Source organism: Gopherus flavomarginatus, chromosome 2 (genome assembly GCF_025201925.1).
Source record: "Gopherus flavomarginatus isolate rGopFla2 chromosome 2, rGopFla2.mat.asm, whole genome shotgun sequence".
Taxonomy (NCBI): Eukaryota; Metazoa; Chordata; order Testudines; family Testudinidae; genus Gopherus; species Gopherus flavomarginatus.
The window spans coordinates 197,585,824-197,600,546 of record NC_066618.1 but is presented as its reverse complement, the minus strand read 5'-3'; the positions used below and the strand labels follow the sequence as shown (position 1 = coordinate 197,600,546).

General features: G+C 34.4%; 1 protein-coding gene across 4 annotated transcripts in view; it reads left to right on the top strand.

The window, feature by feature from the left end:
- ZNF407 (zinc finger protein 407) overlaps positions 1–14,723 on the top strand; it is a 481,488-nt gene that overhangs the window by 51,067 nt on the left and 415,698 nt on the right. For all 4 annotated transcript variants that reach the window (XM_050941753.1, XM_050941754.1, XM_050941756.1 and 1 more), the window contains exon 3: positions 5,671–5,785. In XM_050941753.1, the coding sequence (XP_050797710.1) occupies positions 5,671–5,785 (115 nt within the window). The remainder of the gene's footprint in view (positions 1–5,670; positions 5,786–14,723) is intronic.

Here is a 14,723-nt window from a genome sequence, read left to right as displayed (position 1 = left end):
TTTATGAGTGGATTTGAATAATAAATTCACATTTCAATGAACATATTTTCATTAAAACTGTAAGGTTTATTTTACTGTACTTTTAAATAATGGCTTATTATGGAAGCTATAGTTTAAATTCATGCAGAATTTGAAACTTAGTCATGGTTACAAGCAAGAGAACGAAAAAGTAAGAAACAAGAAATATTATAAAAGAATAATAATTCTTGGCATAATCTTAAAATAGTTTTGTAAGTTTTCATAGAAGAAGGCAAGGCCATGACTGGACAACATGTTTAAAATTAATCTAGGGGAGCACGGACATTGCATTTCAAACTATCTTCAGGTATGTTAGTGTAAATACAGTATTAATTTTCAGTGACTATATTTATACACATGCTTAGTACTTTCAACATTATTTCTGTCCTGTCAATAATGTATTTATGTGTAATGTTAACTTTTGACTATGAAGTTAAGTCTTTAGAGGCACAGTCATGTTCACATGATCAGAACAGCTGTATAAACCCTTAATATGCCCTCTTAAGGCAGATAAAACAGAATAAAACTAAGGGGAAGATGCTAATGGAGCTCTCTTTAGAATTCCTTATGCAACTGTCTGGTCAAGACATGTTGCTTATAATTGATGTGTCCATTACTTGAATTCTCTTGTAATTATAGTCAATAAGTCTTGTAAATGTGTTAAAGCTCACTAAAAGCATACAAATTCAAGAACAGAGTAAGGCTAATAATTTAAAATAATCAATGTAGGCATTTCAGCACTTAATTTCCCTTGTGTGTTGATAGCTGATCATTCTTAATCCATTAAGATTTATTTAGTCGTTTACAATGCAAAATAGGTTTGCACTGGTCACTTGTGCCATTTGAAAATGTCCACCAGGTTAAGTGCAGAATGTAGTCCATTAGTCTTCCTTGACTATATGTATTAATTGCATTTAAAATCAAGTTAATGTGGATGTGAAAGTGAGGTAACTATCAATATATGACAAAGCAACCCTACTTACATAAGTTACATCATTGATTGTAACATTTAGTAAAAGTTAGAATACTTTTTAACATCTTGTAAGGGTCTGATCACCAAGTGTATTTTTATTGTGCTTTAGATTGGCCCTAAACATACAAAACAGCAGGCTTCTGGGAATTGAATACAAGTCTACCATTTCATTTTGCAAGTCATTTTCGGGGGAAAGTTACAGAAATGGTTTTAATCTGTGCTCTCCTTTCTCAGCACCTTAAAATGAATTGCTTTTCTGATACTTTGCTTATGCAAATGAAATAATAATGCTGGGACTTTTATTAATAGTTAACTGGAAGAGAGCTTACTCTTCCAATCCCTGTTTTCATATTTGTGATTTACTGTATGTTTTATATAACCTCCTCTTCCCATTTTCATTACAATGAAAGCAAATGATAAGATATAAGTGGTTTTTGGTAAGCAAGAATGGTGGCAGGAGGAGGAAACCTACCGTACTATACTGTCTATTCTGTCTTGGTTAAACCTAGCAGGACAAACAAGTACAATATGTTTCCCTGTCTCATCAGCACTACTGTAACACCAGCTGTATCGTACGAGATGAGTTTTCCTATTTCTTATTCCTCTTCTTGCTAAATCTTACTTCAGGAACACTCTCCTCCCCCTCACACACAATATTGAATACCCTCTATTTTATACTATTTGGAATCATTTAGTAGCATTTTTTTGGAGGGTGGAAAAATATTACTAATGATTCCAAATAGTAGAATACAGAGTGTTTTCAAAATGCCTTAAATTAATTCCAAGAGATTTTCACATAGCAAATGAGAAGGGATGTTATGCCAGAGAGGAGATAACAAGCAAGTCCATCACATATTGACAAGTGAAAATGAGGAAGTGTAAAATAAAACAAAAGGAATAGTAAAGGTGGAAGACTTTTTTACTTACAATTCAAGGAGGTCCTATAATCTTAATTAACAATCAGAATTTCTGAGGTAAAATCACCTGCAGCCCTGCCATATTTGAAGGGGTCAACAAGCATGCACAGAAGGGAGATCCAGTGGATAAAAGTGTATTTCGATTTTCAGAAAGCCTTTGACAAGGGTCCCTCGCCAAAGGCTCTTAAGCAAAATAAGCAGTCATGGGATAAGATGGAAGGTGCTCTCATGGATTTGTAACTGGTTAAAAGATAGGAAACAAAGGGTAGGAATAAATGGTCAGTTTTCAGAATGGAGAGAGGTAAATAGTGGTGTCCTCCAGGAATCTGTACTGGGGCCAGTCCTATTTAACATATTCATAAACTATCTGGAAAAAGGGGTAAACAGTGAGGTGACAAACTTTGTAGATGATACAAAGCTACTCAAGATAGTTAAGTCCCAGGCAGACTGTGAAGAGTTACAAAAGGATCTCACAAAACTGGGTGACTGGGCAACAAAATGGCAGATGAAGTTTAACGTTGATAAATGCAAAGTAATGCACATTGGAAAACCATAATCCTAACTATGCATATACAATGATGGGGTCTAAATTAGCTGTTACCACTCAAGAAAGAGATCTTGGAGTCATAATGGATAGTTCTCTGAAATCATCCACTCAATGTGCAGCTGCAGTCAAAGAAGTGAACAGAATGTTGTGCATCATTAAGAAAGGGATAGATAATAAGACAGAAAATATCATATTGCCTCTATATAAATCCACAGAAAGCCCACACCTTGAATAGTGTGTGTAGATGTTTGGGATTTCATCAGATTTCTCAAGCTAAATAAGGGAGAGCACACAAGTACAAAAGCCCAAGTACTGTAGAGAGTATGGTGTTGATAACTCACTAGGTGATGCTGCTCACTCTAGGTTAATGCATGGTGCTAGTGAATACTTTGGCACTGAAAATGACATTGTTGGAGGTTTAAAACTGAGGCTTTGAATATTTCTTGTAACTGGAGACCCATGATGCCTTTCACCAGAATTAAGTGTATTAACTCCAGTGGTCTGTTGAGATTGCACCACAAATCATTATATTCTGCCTTCTACATTTTCTATAGTTTCTATTTTTTTTTCATTTCTCTTTTAAAGAATGCTGTTGCTATCACATGATGGCTGCTCTGTTTCCACAACACAGGTTCTGGGTGATATGATCCCTATATTTATTAAAGCTCTTTCGTTGGAAAGGTGCTGTAAATGAAGGTACTATGACTGTTTTGAAATTAATTAAGAACCAAGTGTAAAGCCAATGAACAATATGTCTCATTTCACAGAACAAAGAAAGTACAGAGGTAATAAAAATATGGCCAAGAAAAATCTAGGTTGGGCAAGAATATTGTTTTAAGTACTCGTTTAGAAAATGCAGTTTTGCCCCATTGATTTGACTTTATGAATCTAAAGTTTGTATGGTAGGTATAAAATATACATGTATAGATTTGTTCTACCCAGAAAAGGTTTTGGACCAAATATGGTGTCACCAAGTTAAAAGGACCTCTACTGTTTTTGTTTCAGACAATAAGTACTGGCTGTAGCCTGCCAGTACTTGAATTTTCATGGTGTTTAAATGGAGATGTTAACAAACATTCAGCTGTGTATGTGAGAAGAAAAATTGTCACGGCCTCAGTGATTTTTGGATGAGAGCAGTCAACAGAAAAATACATTTATATATTGTCAGCACACTGTAGCAATGAACACTAAGACCGGACTGAACTATAGTTTTTCACAATGGAGTCACGTAAATTGAAAACAGCAAAGGTCTTATACAGAGCCCAGTGGGATACCTGAAATAACAGAAAGAGGAACAAATTTACAATTTAATCTGCGTGAGAGAGAAACCAAAAAAACATAAGAGTTGAATCCACAGGATATTTGAATTCTGTGAAATAAAATGGCAATATAACTACTGTTAGAGGGATTTTTTTTAATCATATCTGGCTATAGCCTTGATATTATTAATTGTGTAATTAGTCCTGAAGCTCATAAGTTAGAACATCAACTTTAACGTTTTTTATTTAATGTGAAGGTATATTGACACTATTCAAACGTATTTTATTTGCATGGGTCCCTTTATAGAATACAGTGTTGATCTGGAATGTCACCAAATTAATGTTTAATTTAGTTTTATCAGGATCATTTAAATAAACTGGGGTTTTTCAGTGTGATTGATAGAATGTGATTGCTGTTAGCTGCAGTCTCAACCTGCTTTTGACATTTAAACATATAAAGCTGACTAGATATAACCATTCAGGTGCTAAATATTTTTTACATCTACTTCTAACAGTAGAAATGGAAGTATTAAGAGATCTGGCTTCATTGTCATTGAACTGTGAAATATTCAACCTTGTCTGCCCGTGCTTAGTACTGTTGACTTTTTTATTTCTGTTAGAAGATTGAAATTAAATGCTTCATTTTTCATCAGCTTTTGGGAATTAAATTGAAATTTAAGACTCTAAAATTTTTTTACTAAGATCCTCAATTTCAACAAAGTATTCTTGGAGGATATTCTATTTTCAAGGACACAGCACAAAGGTTCATTGATCAAGTATGATATACTATAACATTTTTCTTATCAGAGTCTTTATGTGTATTTATTAAAGATCACATATTTCATATTATGCTTAACTCTGTTGGAAGACATACTTCACAAAACATACTAAACATAATTTGAGGAATCTCTGAACATGTATTTAATTTTAAATGCAATTCTGTGATTTTGATTTATTGATTTTAAGGATTTACTAGTTAGAAAATTGGAAGGTGTTACAGCATACTTTAAAATAAAGTGTCATTGCTTAGTAACCTACGAATGGACATCTGCCACAATTAACCATTATACTGCAGTTGTAATGCAACTTTCTCATCTTGACTGGGGAATCGGTGTTAATCAAGATACATTATTTCTGTACAGACTTTTTCCTGGCCTGATATGTTCAAACAGAATAGGTTATTCCTATTTCATTAGAATTTTTTTTTAATAATTCTTTGGTTTTCACTGGCCATTTAATAATAAAGTTTATTCTTAAAATAAATAATAAGCAAAATGTCAATACTTCTGGTTTGCGGAAGAAACATAAATTCTTGACCATAAAGCAGTCATAAAGGCATAATATTTTATCCACTGTATAGTCATACATTGCATATCATTACAATAGCAAGGTGATGAATCATTCTCTATGCATGACAGAAGAAATTTGAAATACCAACGTTACTGTGAAATCTATTCAAAGTCAGAGGAATATAGTAAAATTAAATGAACTTTTCATACAAATTTACTTTAAGAACAAGGATATTTTTAAGTTTACATCTTTCATCCAAACTTTTTATGGCCATTAATTGACTTAGCCATTTTGAAAATGGGGAAAGGTGTAGAACAACTTTGATCACCTCATTTAAATGGTATCGTCCTAGCATATCGTCTTCTGATTTTAATACTCTTTATAAAAAGTAAATGGTTATTAAAAGTTCAGTATGAAAGTAGTTTCAGTGAGCTTAAGGAATGTCGTTTCAGTGAGCTTAAGGAAATTCTCTTTAATGGGAAATCTATGGTATATATCTGTTTCCTTGGAGTGATAAATAAGTTTATGTAATAACTTCTATTGCGAGACAAAATTATTAAGCAGTAAATGTGGTAAAGGTAATTTTTTCCAAGGAATTTTTATTTCTTTAACCATGAGTAGTATATTATTCTAATTCACTCGTATCTTATGCTAAATTTTACTTAGGATCAAAGCCATTCAAGTGCAAGATATGCCACTTTGCAACAGCTCAGCTCGGAGATGCCAGAAACCATGTCAAGAGGCACCTTGGGATGAGGGAATACAAGTGTCATGTCTGTGGGTGAGTAAATTGAAACAGTTTCTACGATGGTTAACCAGGAGAAGAGTGCAGGATATGCATTGTTTCAGAATTCAAAACTGTGATGTGAGCAAGAGTGGCTAAAATTATGCATGCATATCCTCCTTTCCATTGTTATGGTAAATTCCTTAAATACAGTTATGACATTCTTTTCCCACTTCTAATCCTGCACTGAAGATGAGCAATTTTATGGGCTACAAGGTCAATTTGAACCTGTAATCTGTAAATTGACTAAATTATAGGATGTTCATTCACATTGCCAGGGAGAACTGTAAATTCCATTTAAAGACATAAAAAATATATAATACAGACTTTACTCTGTGTGTACGTGGTGTCGTCCCCCGCCGTACTGTTATCATTTTAGTTCCATTAACAGATCTATGGGCTCTATTAGGGATTTCATTCCTTAGGAAAACAAAACAGAAGACTGGCTTTCAGACAACTGGATATAAAATATTACATGCATACTATGTTTTTAAAATTTGAAGTATTTAATAGATGTTTGTGTTCTTGTTTGTTACAAAAAATTCCTGTTTTTCTTTCTTTCTTAATAGTTATTTCTTCAGGAGGATCATTCACAATGTTTAATTGTCCTTCAAATGTGTTGCATTTAGTAGGAGGCATTGAGACTCCTTAATGCAAAACTAATTAATTTAGCAGAAATGTTTAAAAGGTTTTAAAATGCCATGGCATATATGGTACATCATAGGACATTCAAAGTTGGATTTTAATACCCTACTTCTGATTAAAAATATATTTTAATGTTATTATGTGAGAGAATTAACTAATATATGCATCATATAAAAACACTTTATGCAAACCTGTGTCACCTGCTGTAGACGTCTTATTGCTAATGTGTAAAATAGCACAGGTTCAATTAGATAATGCACTGCACACATGAATGGTATGGTGTGATGTTAGGGATATTATTCAGCAGGAGGTTCTTGTAGTTAACATTTGCAATACATATTTATTGCAGGACAAAGTGAGTTTCACATTTCAAAGGACAAGTGAATCTTCAGCTGAAAATGCAGCTGAGTGATTTTCACTGATTTATCTATCTATTTTACAAATAATTTTGCAAGGAATGTTATTAGATACTTCGGGTGATTTTATTCAATTGAGGTAATTGATGGTTGAGTTGTTATTTAAATATGAAGTAAATTTATATGAAGTTTGTCCTTAAGTCCACATAAGATCAGTAGTAGGATGACTTTTGTTCTTATATTAGCTACAAGATTCAAGTGCAACATGAGACATTTTAATAGATATCTTTTTTAGGCATTTTAAAAATCCTGTTAACAATGTGTACCCTGTAAATTACAGTATCTTTTGTGTGAACGATTATTAACAAATACAGGTGCACAAAAAACAAAGAGAACAAAGCTTAGACTTTGCTTTAAAGTTGGCAACAAACTTGTCTATTACTTCACAATTCAACATCCCATTGACTCACACTGAAAAGTTAGCATATTATTTAATTATCATATCAACAGAGACATAGCTTTTGTAATCACAAAATCATTAAGTTCATATCCCCTATAGAGAAGAAATTAATTATGAGGAGAATTTGGCACATTTTCTGATATCAAAAGCTCAGTCCTACTTAGTATTGGCATGGTACTAAAATATTCTTAGAACTTGCAGCAGAAAACATATAACTATCAAGAACAAAACATATTTGTATGACTTAAACTATGGAATTAAGTCTATTAGTCACTTTGCTATGCTAATTGTTTACTACATGCTGTTGAAATGTCATACTGGTAGCCAAATAGCTATATATTTATATTGTTGTATAGAGTTATGCCACTAATCTTCATTTACAACATAGATCTGTGCATTTTATATATAATAAAACAGCCAGCCAAAGAGACATCCTCTACCACCACCACCCTCTGTGCACAGAAATCTGGTATAGTGCAGTTTAGTCCTTTTGCAGTTTAAATAATTATCACATTTCACTTGATATGCACCAAAAATATATCTTAACAGTTATATATTAACATTGGTTTAATTGGAAAAGACATCTTTACACTGAAGCTAACAATCCTAAAGATTTAAAATGGATTCAAAGAATAAGGAATGACCAATGCAGTTTGAACTGTAGACCAAATAATGAATATGCCATCCTTAATGTGGAAGAAAAGGGAAAAAAAGGATAATAGCTTGTGCTGTATTTCTGCCGTATTAATTGAAAGGATAGAAGAGTACGTAGGTTAAAAAATGAAGTAGCAACATGAAAAAATTGCTAGGATTGGCTATCGGATTAGTGGCACTATAGAGCATTGCTACATTTAACACCACTGACAATGTCAATTCATTATCATTGATGGCTAAATAATCTTAGAAATGCTCAGTGGACCTATTAGTTCCTGAACATAAGCAGCTCATGCTGCATTTCTTCATTAGCTTTAATTGCTATAAATTTTACCTTTTTAAAAATCATGCTTTAAGAGGTGAAGTGATCTTTCAGGAACATTAACTCTGTAATTTTGTCACAAACAGAAGGTCCTGCACTATGTTTTCTTTTCTGCAGTAGTTAATATTCTGTCCTCTGACTTTTGGAATCATAGGAATAGCCCTCTGCTAGCTGTAAGGATAAATTGTTTTTCAAATGCTGTTGAACCTGTTCAGGAGCCTTTTCAAGGTGAAATGTCAATGCTAGGTTGTGGTTTATTGTAGTCTCAGGATATCACTTGATTGTTTTGAAGAAGTACAGTTTCCGTTTGGATCTGAAACTAAAATATTTGTAAAAATAAATATGCCAAACCAGCCTTGATTCTTTTAGGTTTGTCTAAACATTTCAATTGCTCAGAATATATTATATGTACTGTATGCCACAGAAAGGTAGTTTATCTAGCTATAGAAAAACTAGAACCATTTTCTGTTTTCTTTTCTAATTTAAGTATAGTTTTTTTTCAGCTGCACAGCAGAAACTCCTTGACAGAGAAATTGGACAACACTAATCTTTTAACATTTGAAATAAACCAACTGCTCCTCATTTCATTGTCGGCAGATGTGTGGTGATTGTTTTCCTCTGCTCATATCCATGACTGGAAAATATATCCATTATTTGAGAGTGTAGTATCTATTTTCTGAGTAGTCAACTGCTACATGTTTAAATTTAATTTAAAATATCTAGTTATTAATTTGCTTGAGACACTTGAGTTAGATTAGCAAATCTTAGCAGTTGCCCAGCATTTAGAATTTTTGTTTCATTTGCCCAATGGCGTGCTTATGTTTATCGTGTGCTTTTCAAATTGTATGCCTCAGGTGGAACATGAAAAATACATTGTTCTTCAGGTTTTGAACAGAATTTATAGGCAACGTGTACATCTACTATTCTCTTGCCTTTGCTTTCAGAAACAAGTTTTATTTTTTTAAGGGGGGGTATAGGAACATGTTTCAGCTAAGAGTGCTTCTTTCTCTCTGTCTTTCTGTCTTTCAATTTGGCTTTTTAATAAGGATCTGCTGAAGAAAATTGGTGTCAGGTAGGTTTGTGTTTTTGGGGATATTTTTTAACATTTTAAACATGCACATAGCCATGATTCAGTGCATGCACATACACGGTTTAAAAGACTTCTGTTTTATTATCTTCATATTGTCATTATACTGATTCCAGATATAATAGTTGAGTGCTTTAAGAACGACAGTGTATTTTGGCATAGACAACCTTCGTCTTGATTTTCTTGATGCTTTACTCAGATTTCCCTATCTGTGGTTCTTATTTCCTTCCCACTCCGCACCTCCTAGAAATGTTTTGAAATTCCTTTTCTGATTTGACTTTGGAGACATTTTTAGATGTGCTGCTGAATAAGCCATTTGTTAAGTTCAGTTATCTTTTCAAATACTAATATTAGTCAACTTTGAGAAGAGTTTTAAAAGCCCTAAAGATGCAAATGACTTCAGTTTATATCTTGACACTATAATTGGTGCTGTAGATAGTCTGGTGGCCTCAGAATCTGTATAAAGTCCAGTCTTTTCATGACATTGGTTGATCATCTGAGGAAAATATTTGCAGCTAAAACAGGTGTGTTAATTTATCTATAGCTTTATTAATGGGGATTTACTTTGACCTGTCAAAAGATATCAGACATAATGCAAATAAATGGTTGGTTAGACTTTTTTTCCTCCATTAACTCCAGATTTTTGAGTGGGTAGTTTTAGCATGAGGATACTTACTTACTGTACTTGCTTGCATTTAGCCGTGTGAATAACATGCTGATTTCTAAACTGATCCATAGGATCAGAGAAAATGTACACTGGGTTTTCAGGGGTGCTGTACTCTACTATAAATTAACTATTTATTCTTGTGCGCTCTAAGAGACCTTAAATAGAAAGTTGCAACTCCAATAAAACTATTTTTGTGTGGTATTACCTAGTTTTTGTGCATTAGAAGGGATCTCTGTGTAGATGATTATAATGTCACTTTCTGACCTTTGCAGCTTGAATAATTGTAAATCATTGCTTCATAACGTGTCAGAGAATGTCTGTACTAGGCAATTAAATGGCAGAATATAATAGACCAAATTATTGCCTGTCATGTTTTCAACAACACAGTTAGTATTTGAGTTACACTTAATCATTACGTGCATTAGCAACTTCATTGGAATCCAGCTTCAGGCTGAGCATGAAATACATTACATTATTTAAATCTCTAATGGTAGAAGTCATTTATTTGTGTTGAAGTGTACAACATGCAGAGTTTCATAAAGCAAGGAACACTTGAGAGCTTAATTTATCCAAATCAAAGTCTAAATGCAGATAAACAGAAGTGGCAAAAATTAGTAATTTTTATAGACTGGAAATATTTAAAAATACATGGTTGTGAGTAATTGTAGGCAGCAGGAATAAATTAAAATCACTATTTTTAGTCGGCTCAGAGAACTGAAGCTGTTGTGTAGCTAAATCATCAAATGTACCATGGAATTGCATTTTTGATTGAACAATTAATTACACACATCATATCTATAGATGGATCCAAACAAAAAAATGTTTGGTTCAACGATTTTAGGTTTAAGATTTATTTGTATTAGAAAGACAACGATTCTAGATCTAAATGTTCCTGAACTTCTATATCCAAATTTTGCAGTTTGGACCCATGTTTGTGTGGGTATATGTGTTTGCTTTAATAAAGAAAATGAGTTAAAATATATAACAATCATCTATGCTGACAGTACATTTTAAATAAATTAATATGGCAGTGCTAGAGAGTAAGATGGAGTAAGAGTGTGTGTGTGTGTAATGTATGTTTCTGATTTTTGTTCAATTATATATCTTCCTTTTACATTTGCAGATTTATCACCTAGCATGTAATCTCTATTCTTACAATTTAAGATACTTAAAATGCAAATAATTTGCTTATACTCACAAAAGCCCCCAGCATCTCTTTAGCAGATGATGGTGGTATGCACACTGTTATATTTTGCGTAAGACCATCTTGATGTGCTTGGAAGTTCACTGGGGATTGGCCTGAAGTTAAAGCAAATATTCTAGTTAACAAGGAAAACAGAGAGATTTAGTGAAAGTATCCTCTAGTTAAAGACTTGGCAGCATGCTTCATTATGGTCTACTGTTTGGTTGTACTGGAAAAAGACAGAAGACACTGGATATGGTTTAATTAGGCCACAACTTTATTATTAACTGTCTGGGAGTACTCGACAGATGACTTTTCAGTGCAGGTAACTCCATGATCATTTCAGTATCTACCCAGGGGTCTTCCATCAGCTGCCCCCTTTCCATCCTGGTCCACTAGCCAACCTGCTGCTGGGACCTTACTCTCTCCCTGACTCCTTGAATGAGGATTTAAGGTGGACTAAAAAAGGGTGGGGGATTAGCTCCCTGATGACCCAGTCATCGGAGCCCCAAACAACCCTATTTCCATTCCTTTAACAAACACCTCCTTTAAATCCTTTACCAAACCATTTATCTAATAACTCTATCCCTTCCCTACAGAGTCCCTGCACTGGACATCTGCCCCATAGTTACAGAATGAGTTGCCTAAGTCTCTTCCATGCTTGCCCCAACTAAGTCCTACCTCCCCAAACCCTCTGTGGGGAAGGCTAAAAAACTGTCACTCTTCCTTGGCCAATCTGGCAGTGATGGAAAAATTCCTTCCTACCCCTCCGAGAAAGGAGTGGCTACTGCAGTGCCCACAGTGGATCCAGCGGATCCTGACCGCATCTGGTATTTTGCCACTTTCAAGGGTGGGAGCTTGGGTGCTGCTCTGCTTGGTCCAGGTGAAAGAGAGCTTCCCCCATCCAGCTTGCACCAGCACCTCCCATCTGGGAGGAAGGGGGTGAGTCAGCATCCTCACACTGACCTGCTCTGTGTCTGCAGCAATGTCTAAGTCACTGCTCTTAAAAAGGTATATCTCTTTTTCCTGCAGGCCAGACAACTCCCCCTCGCCCTCCCGCTTAAGGTATGTTTAGTATTGCAAATGAGGCAGAAAAGTCGAGACCAACTGTACTATATAATAGTTCAGTTTGAAAATGTACTTTTATCTATAACGTAATTGAATTATTATTATTGTACTTGCTGAAGTGAATAGGCATGAAATGTACATACTTAAGTGAATATGTGTTTGTATTTGAATTAGAGACATTGGTGATAATTTATCCTAATATCTACTATATATAACCTACTGCAATGCACTTCCAAACTGTAATTATAAAGACACACAGACTTGTGAGTGTGATATATGTGCCATGAATAACTAGTGCAGCTTCTTTTCGAAGCATTCCCCTTTTTTTATTTATTTTTTAAACTATGGATGGTTCTGAAGTACAGGATACTTTATTGGACCACATAAGCATTTATTGCAGGAAAGGTCCAGTGTGCAATAAGACATTAAAGTGATTATGAATATTACACCGAGCTGCCCTTGCTTGTATTATAGATAGGGGGACCCATCATCGAAGTGGCAAGGTTTTCCAAATCTTTTCAAACAGAAGAGCACACTAGCCAATTAAAAAAAAAAGTATGTCTGTCCATGGATTGTGAAAGGTTTCCTGTGACAGGGTGCAAAGGCACTACTGTAGATCTGGCTTATAGCAAACTAACATTCTGCTCAAGTCTACTTCACATATCAAAAGTGTTTGGATAAAGGGGTAGGGGTATCGGTCATGAGCACATGGGAAATAAAGCCATTATTCTTGAACCTGGATGCCTAGAAGTGCCTAAACAAGTGGTCTGATTTTTATAGGTTCAGCTTAGCATTACTGAATATTACAGCACTGATTTTATTGTCTTTTGGCACTCAGGTTTGATAGTTTTGGCCTCCCTTAAACCACACCCTATAGGAAAGGTTTACTAGCAGGTAGAAGGAGATAGAACTGAAGTTAGCAGGGTTGGTCTAACACAGAAGCCTTGGAGAAGGAAAATTGTCATAAAAGGTATTTGTTATAGCCCAAGCAGGGCTTTTTTGTTTGAAACCTTAATCTTGTTTCATTTTGCTAAAACTAGAGATGGACTTGAGTCTCAATTAGGATTTGGATATAGATCCAAATTTGAGGTTTTGCAAAGCTTAAGAGAAGTTTGGATTTAGTTTTCTGGTTTAATCTGTTATGTAGAGACAAGCAAGTCAAAGTCCAGATTTGATTCTGATTCCTGTATCTCCAGATAATAACGGTTTAATTTGAATTCTAGATGTTAAGTACTTGGGCAAAAAGCTCTTTTTATGAATATCTCTTGATGCCAGACAACATTGGCCAAAACTACCAGTTTACAAGTTTCAACAAATGACAGTAGTTCAGAGGGGGTTTATTAGAACAGCCTATATTCAATGTTGCCAGCTTTTCATGAGATCTGCTGACAATCAGGAAATCATTTTGTTGAACTCTGATTCAATGTAAGATCTCCCAATCTATCTTATTTGGAATTAATGCTTTGATTTAATAGACTGTGTTTCATACTATTGCTATGTTTGAGACCCACAGTATGCTATTATTAAATAAAAGGGTGAAATCCTGCTCACCTTACTCACTTGAGTAATTTTACTGACGTCACAGGGATAACTCACATCAGTAAGAAGAGTTAAATTTTGCCCAATGATATATAAATATAGGATCTCGTTCACACTCATCGCTTTAGTTTTATGCCCGTATACCTCCTTTATGTTTAACTGAATTACCCCAGTTTAAAGCTGCACTACTGCAGTGCTGCCCTGTTTTTAAGTTGACCTTATCAGATATATTGACAGAGTGTAATTTCTTCAATTATTATTCATTACAGCAGAATGTTCCAAACCCTCATGATATGGCAGTGTAATGCGTTGCAATATTCTTTCATTTTAAAAGGATACAGTAGTACCTATGTTGTGTGCTCCTTTCAAATGGCCTGATCCTGCTCCAGTTAAAATCTGTGGGAGTTCTGTCATTGACTCCAGTGGAGGTAGGAGCAACCCTGGAGATTTTAAGTACTTAAGGGCAATGCATCTTGTTTTCTGTTGTAACTATAATGTGCACACTCTTGGGATTTAATTAATAATATTAATAATTATTTTTATTAATACAGAGCTGTTCTCTCTCTTTTTTGCTTTTCCAGATTTCAGGCATTGGCCAAATCAAATGGTAACTAATTTAATCTTTTAGTCTTTTTGGCCATGTTTTTTGTCCCTCCTTCTATCTTTCTTACTGTAATTCACACTCCCATTAGCCAGACAGATAACAGTAGTTACGGTCAGTACAGAGAGAGAGAGAGAGAGTGAAATTTCTCTTTGTGGGTTAAAGCCAGGGTAAACACGTACCATAATTTTTTTTGAACTGTGTCATGATTGTCAGCTGTCTGAGTGGTAGAGTAAGTATTTTGTGTAGAACAGGCTTAAAATAAGTGATTATAGCACCACAAGAAACTAGGTTGCTATCCATTTTGATAGCAACTATTGCTCCAGTTTACCATGCTTAAAAATGATGATATC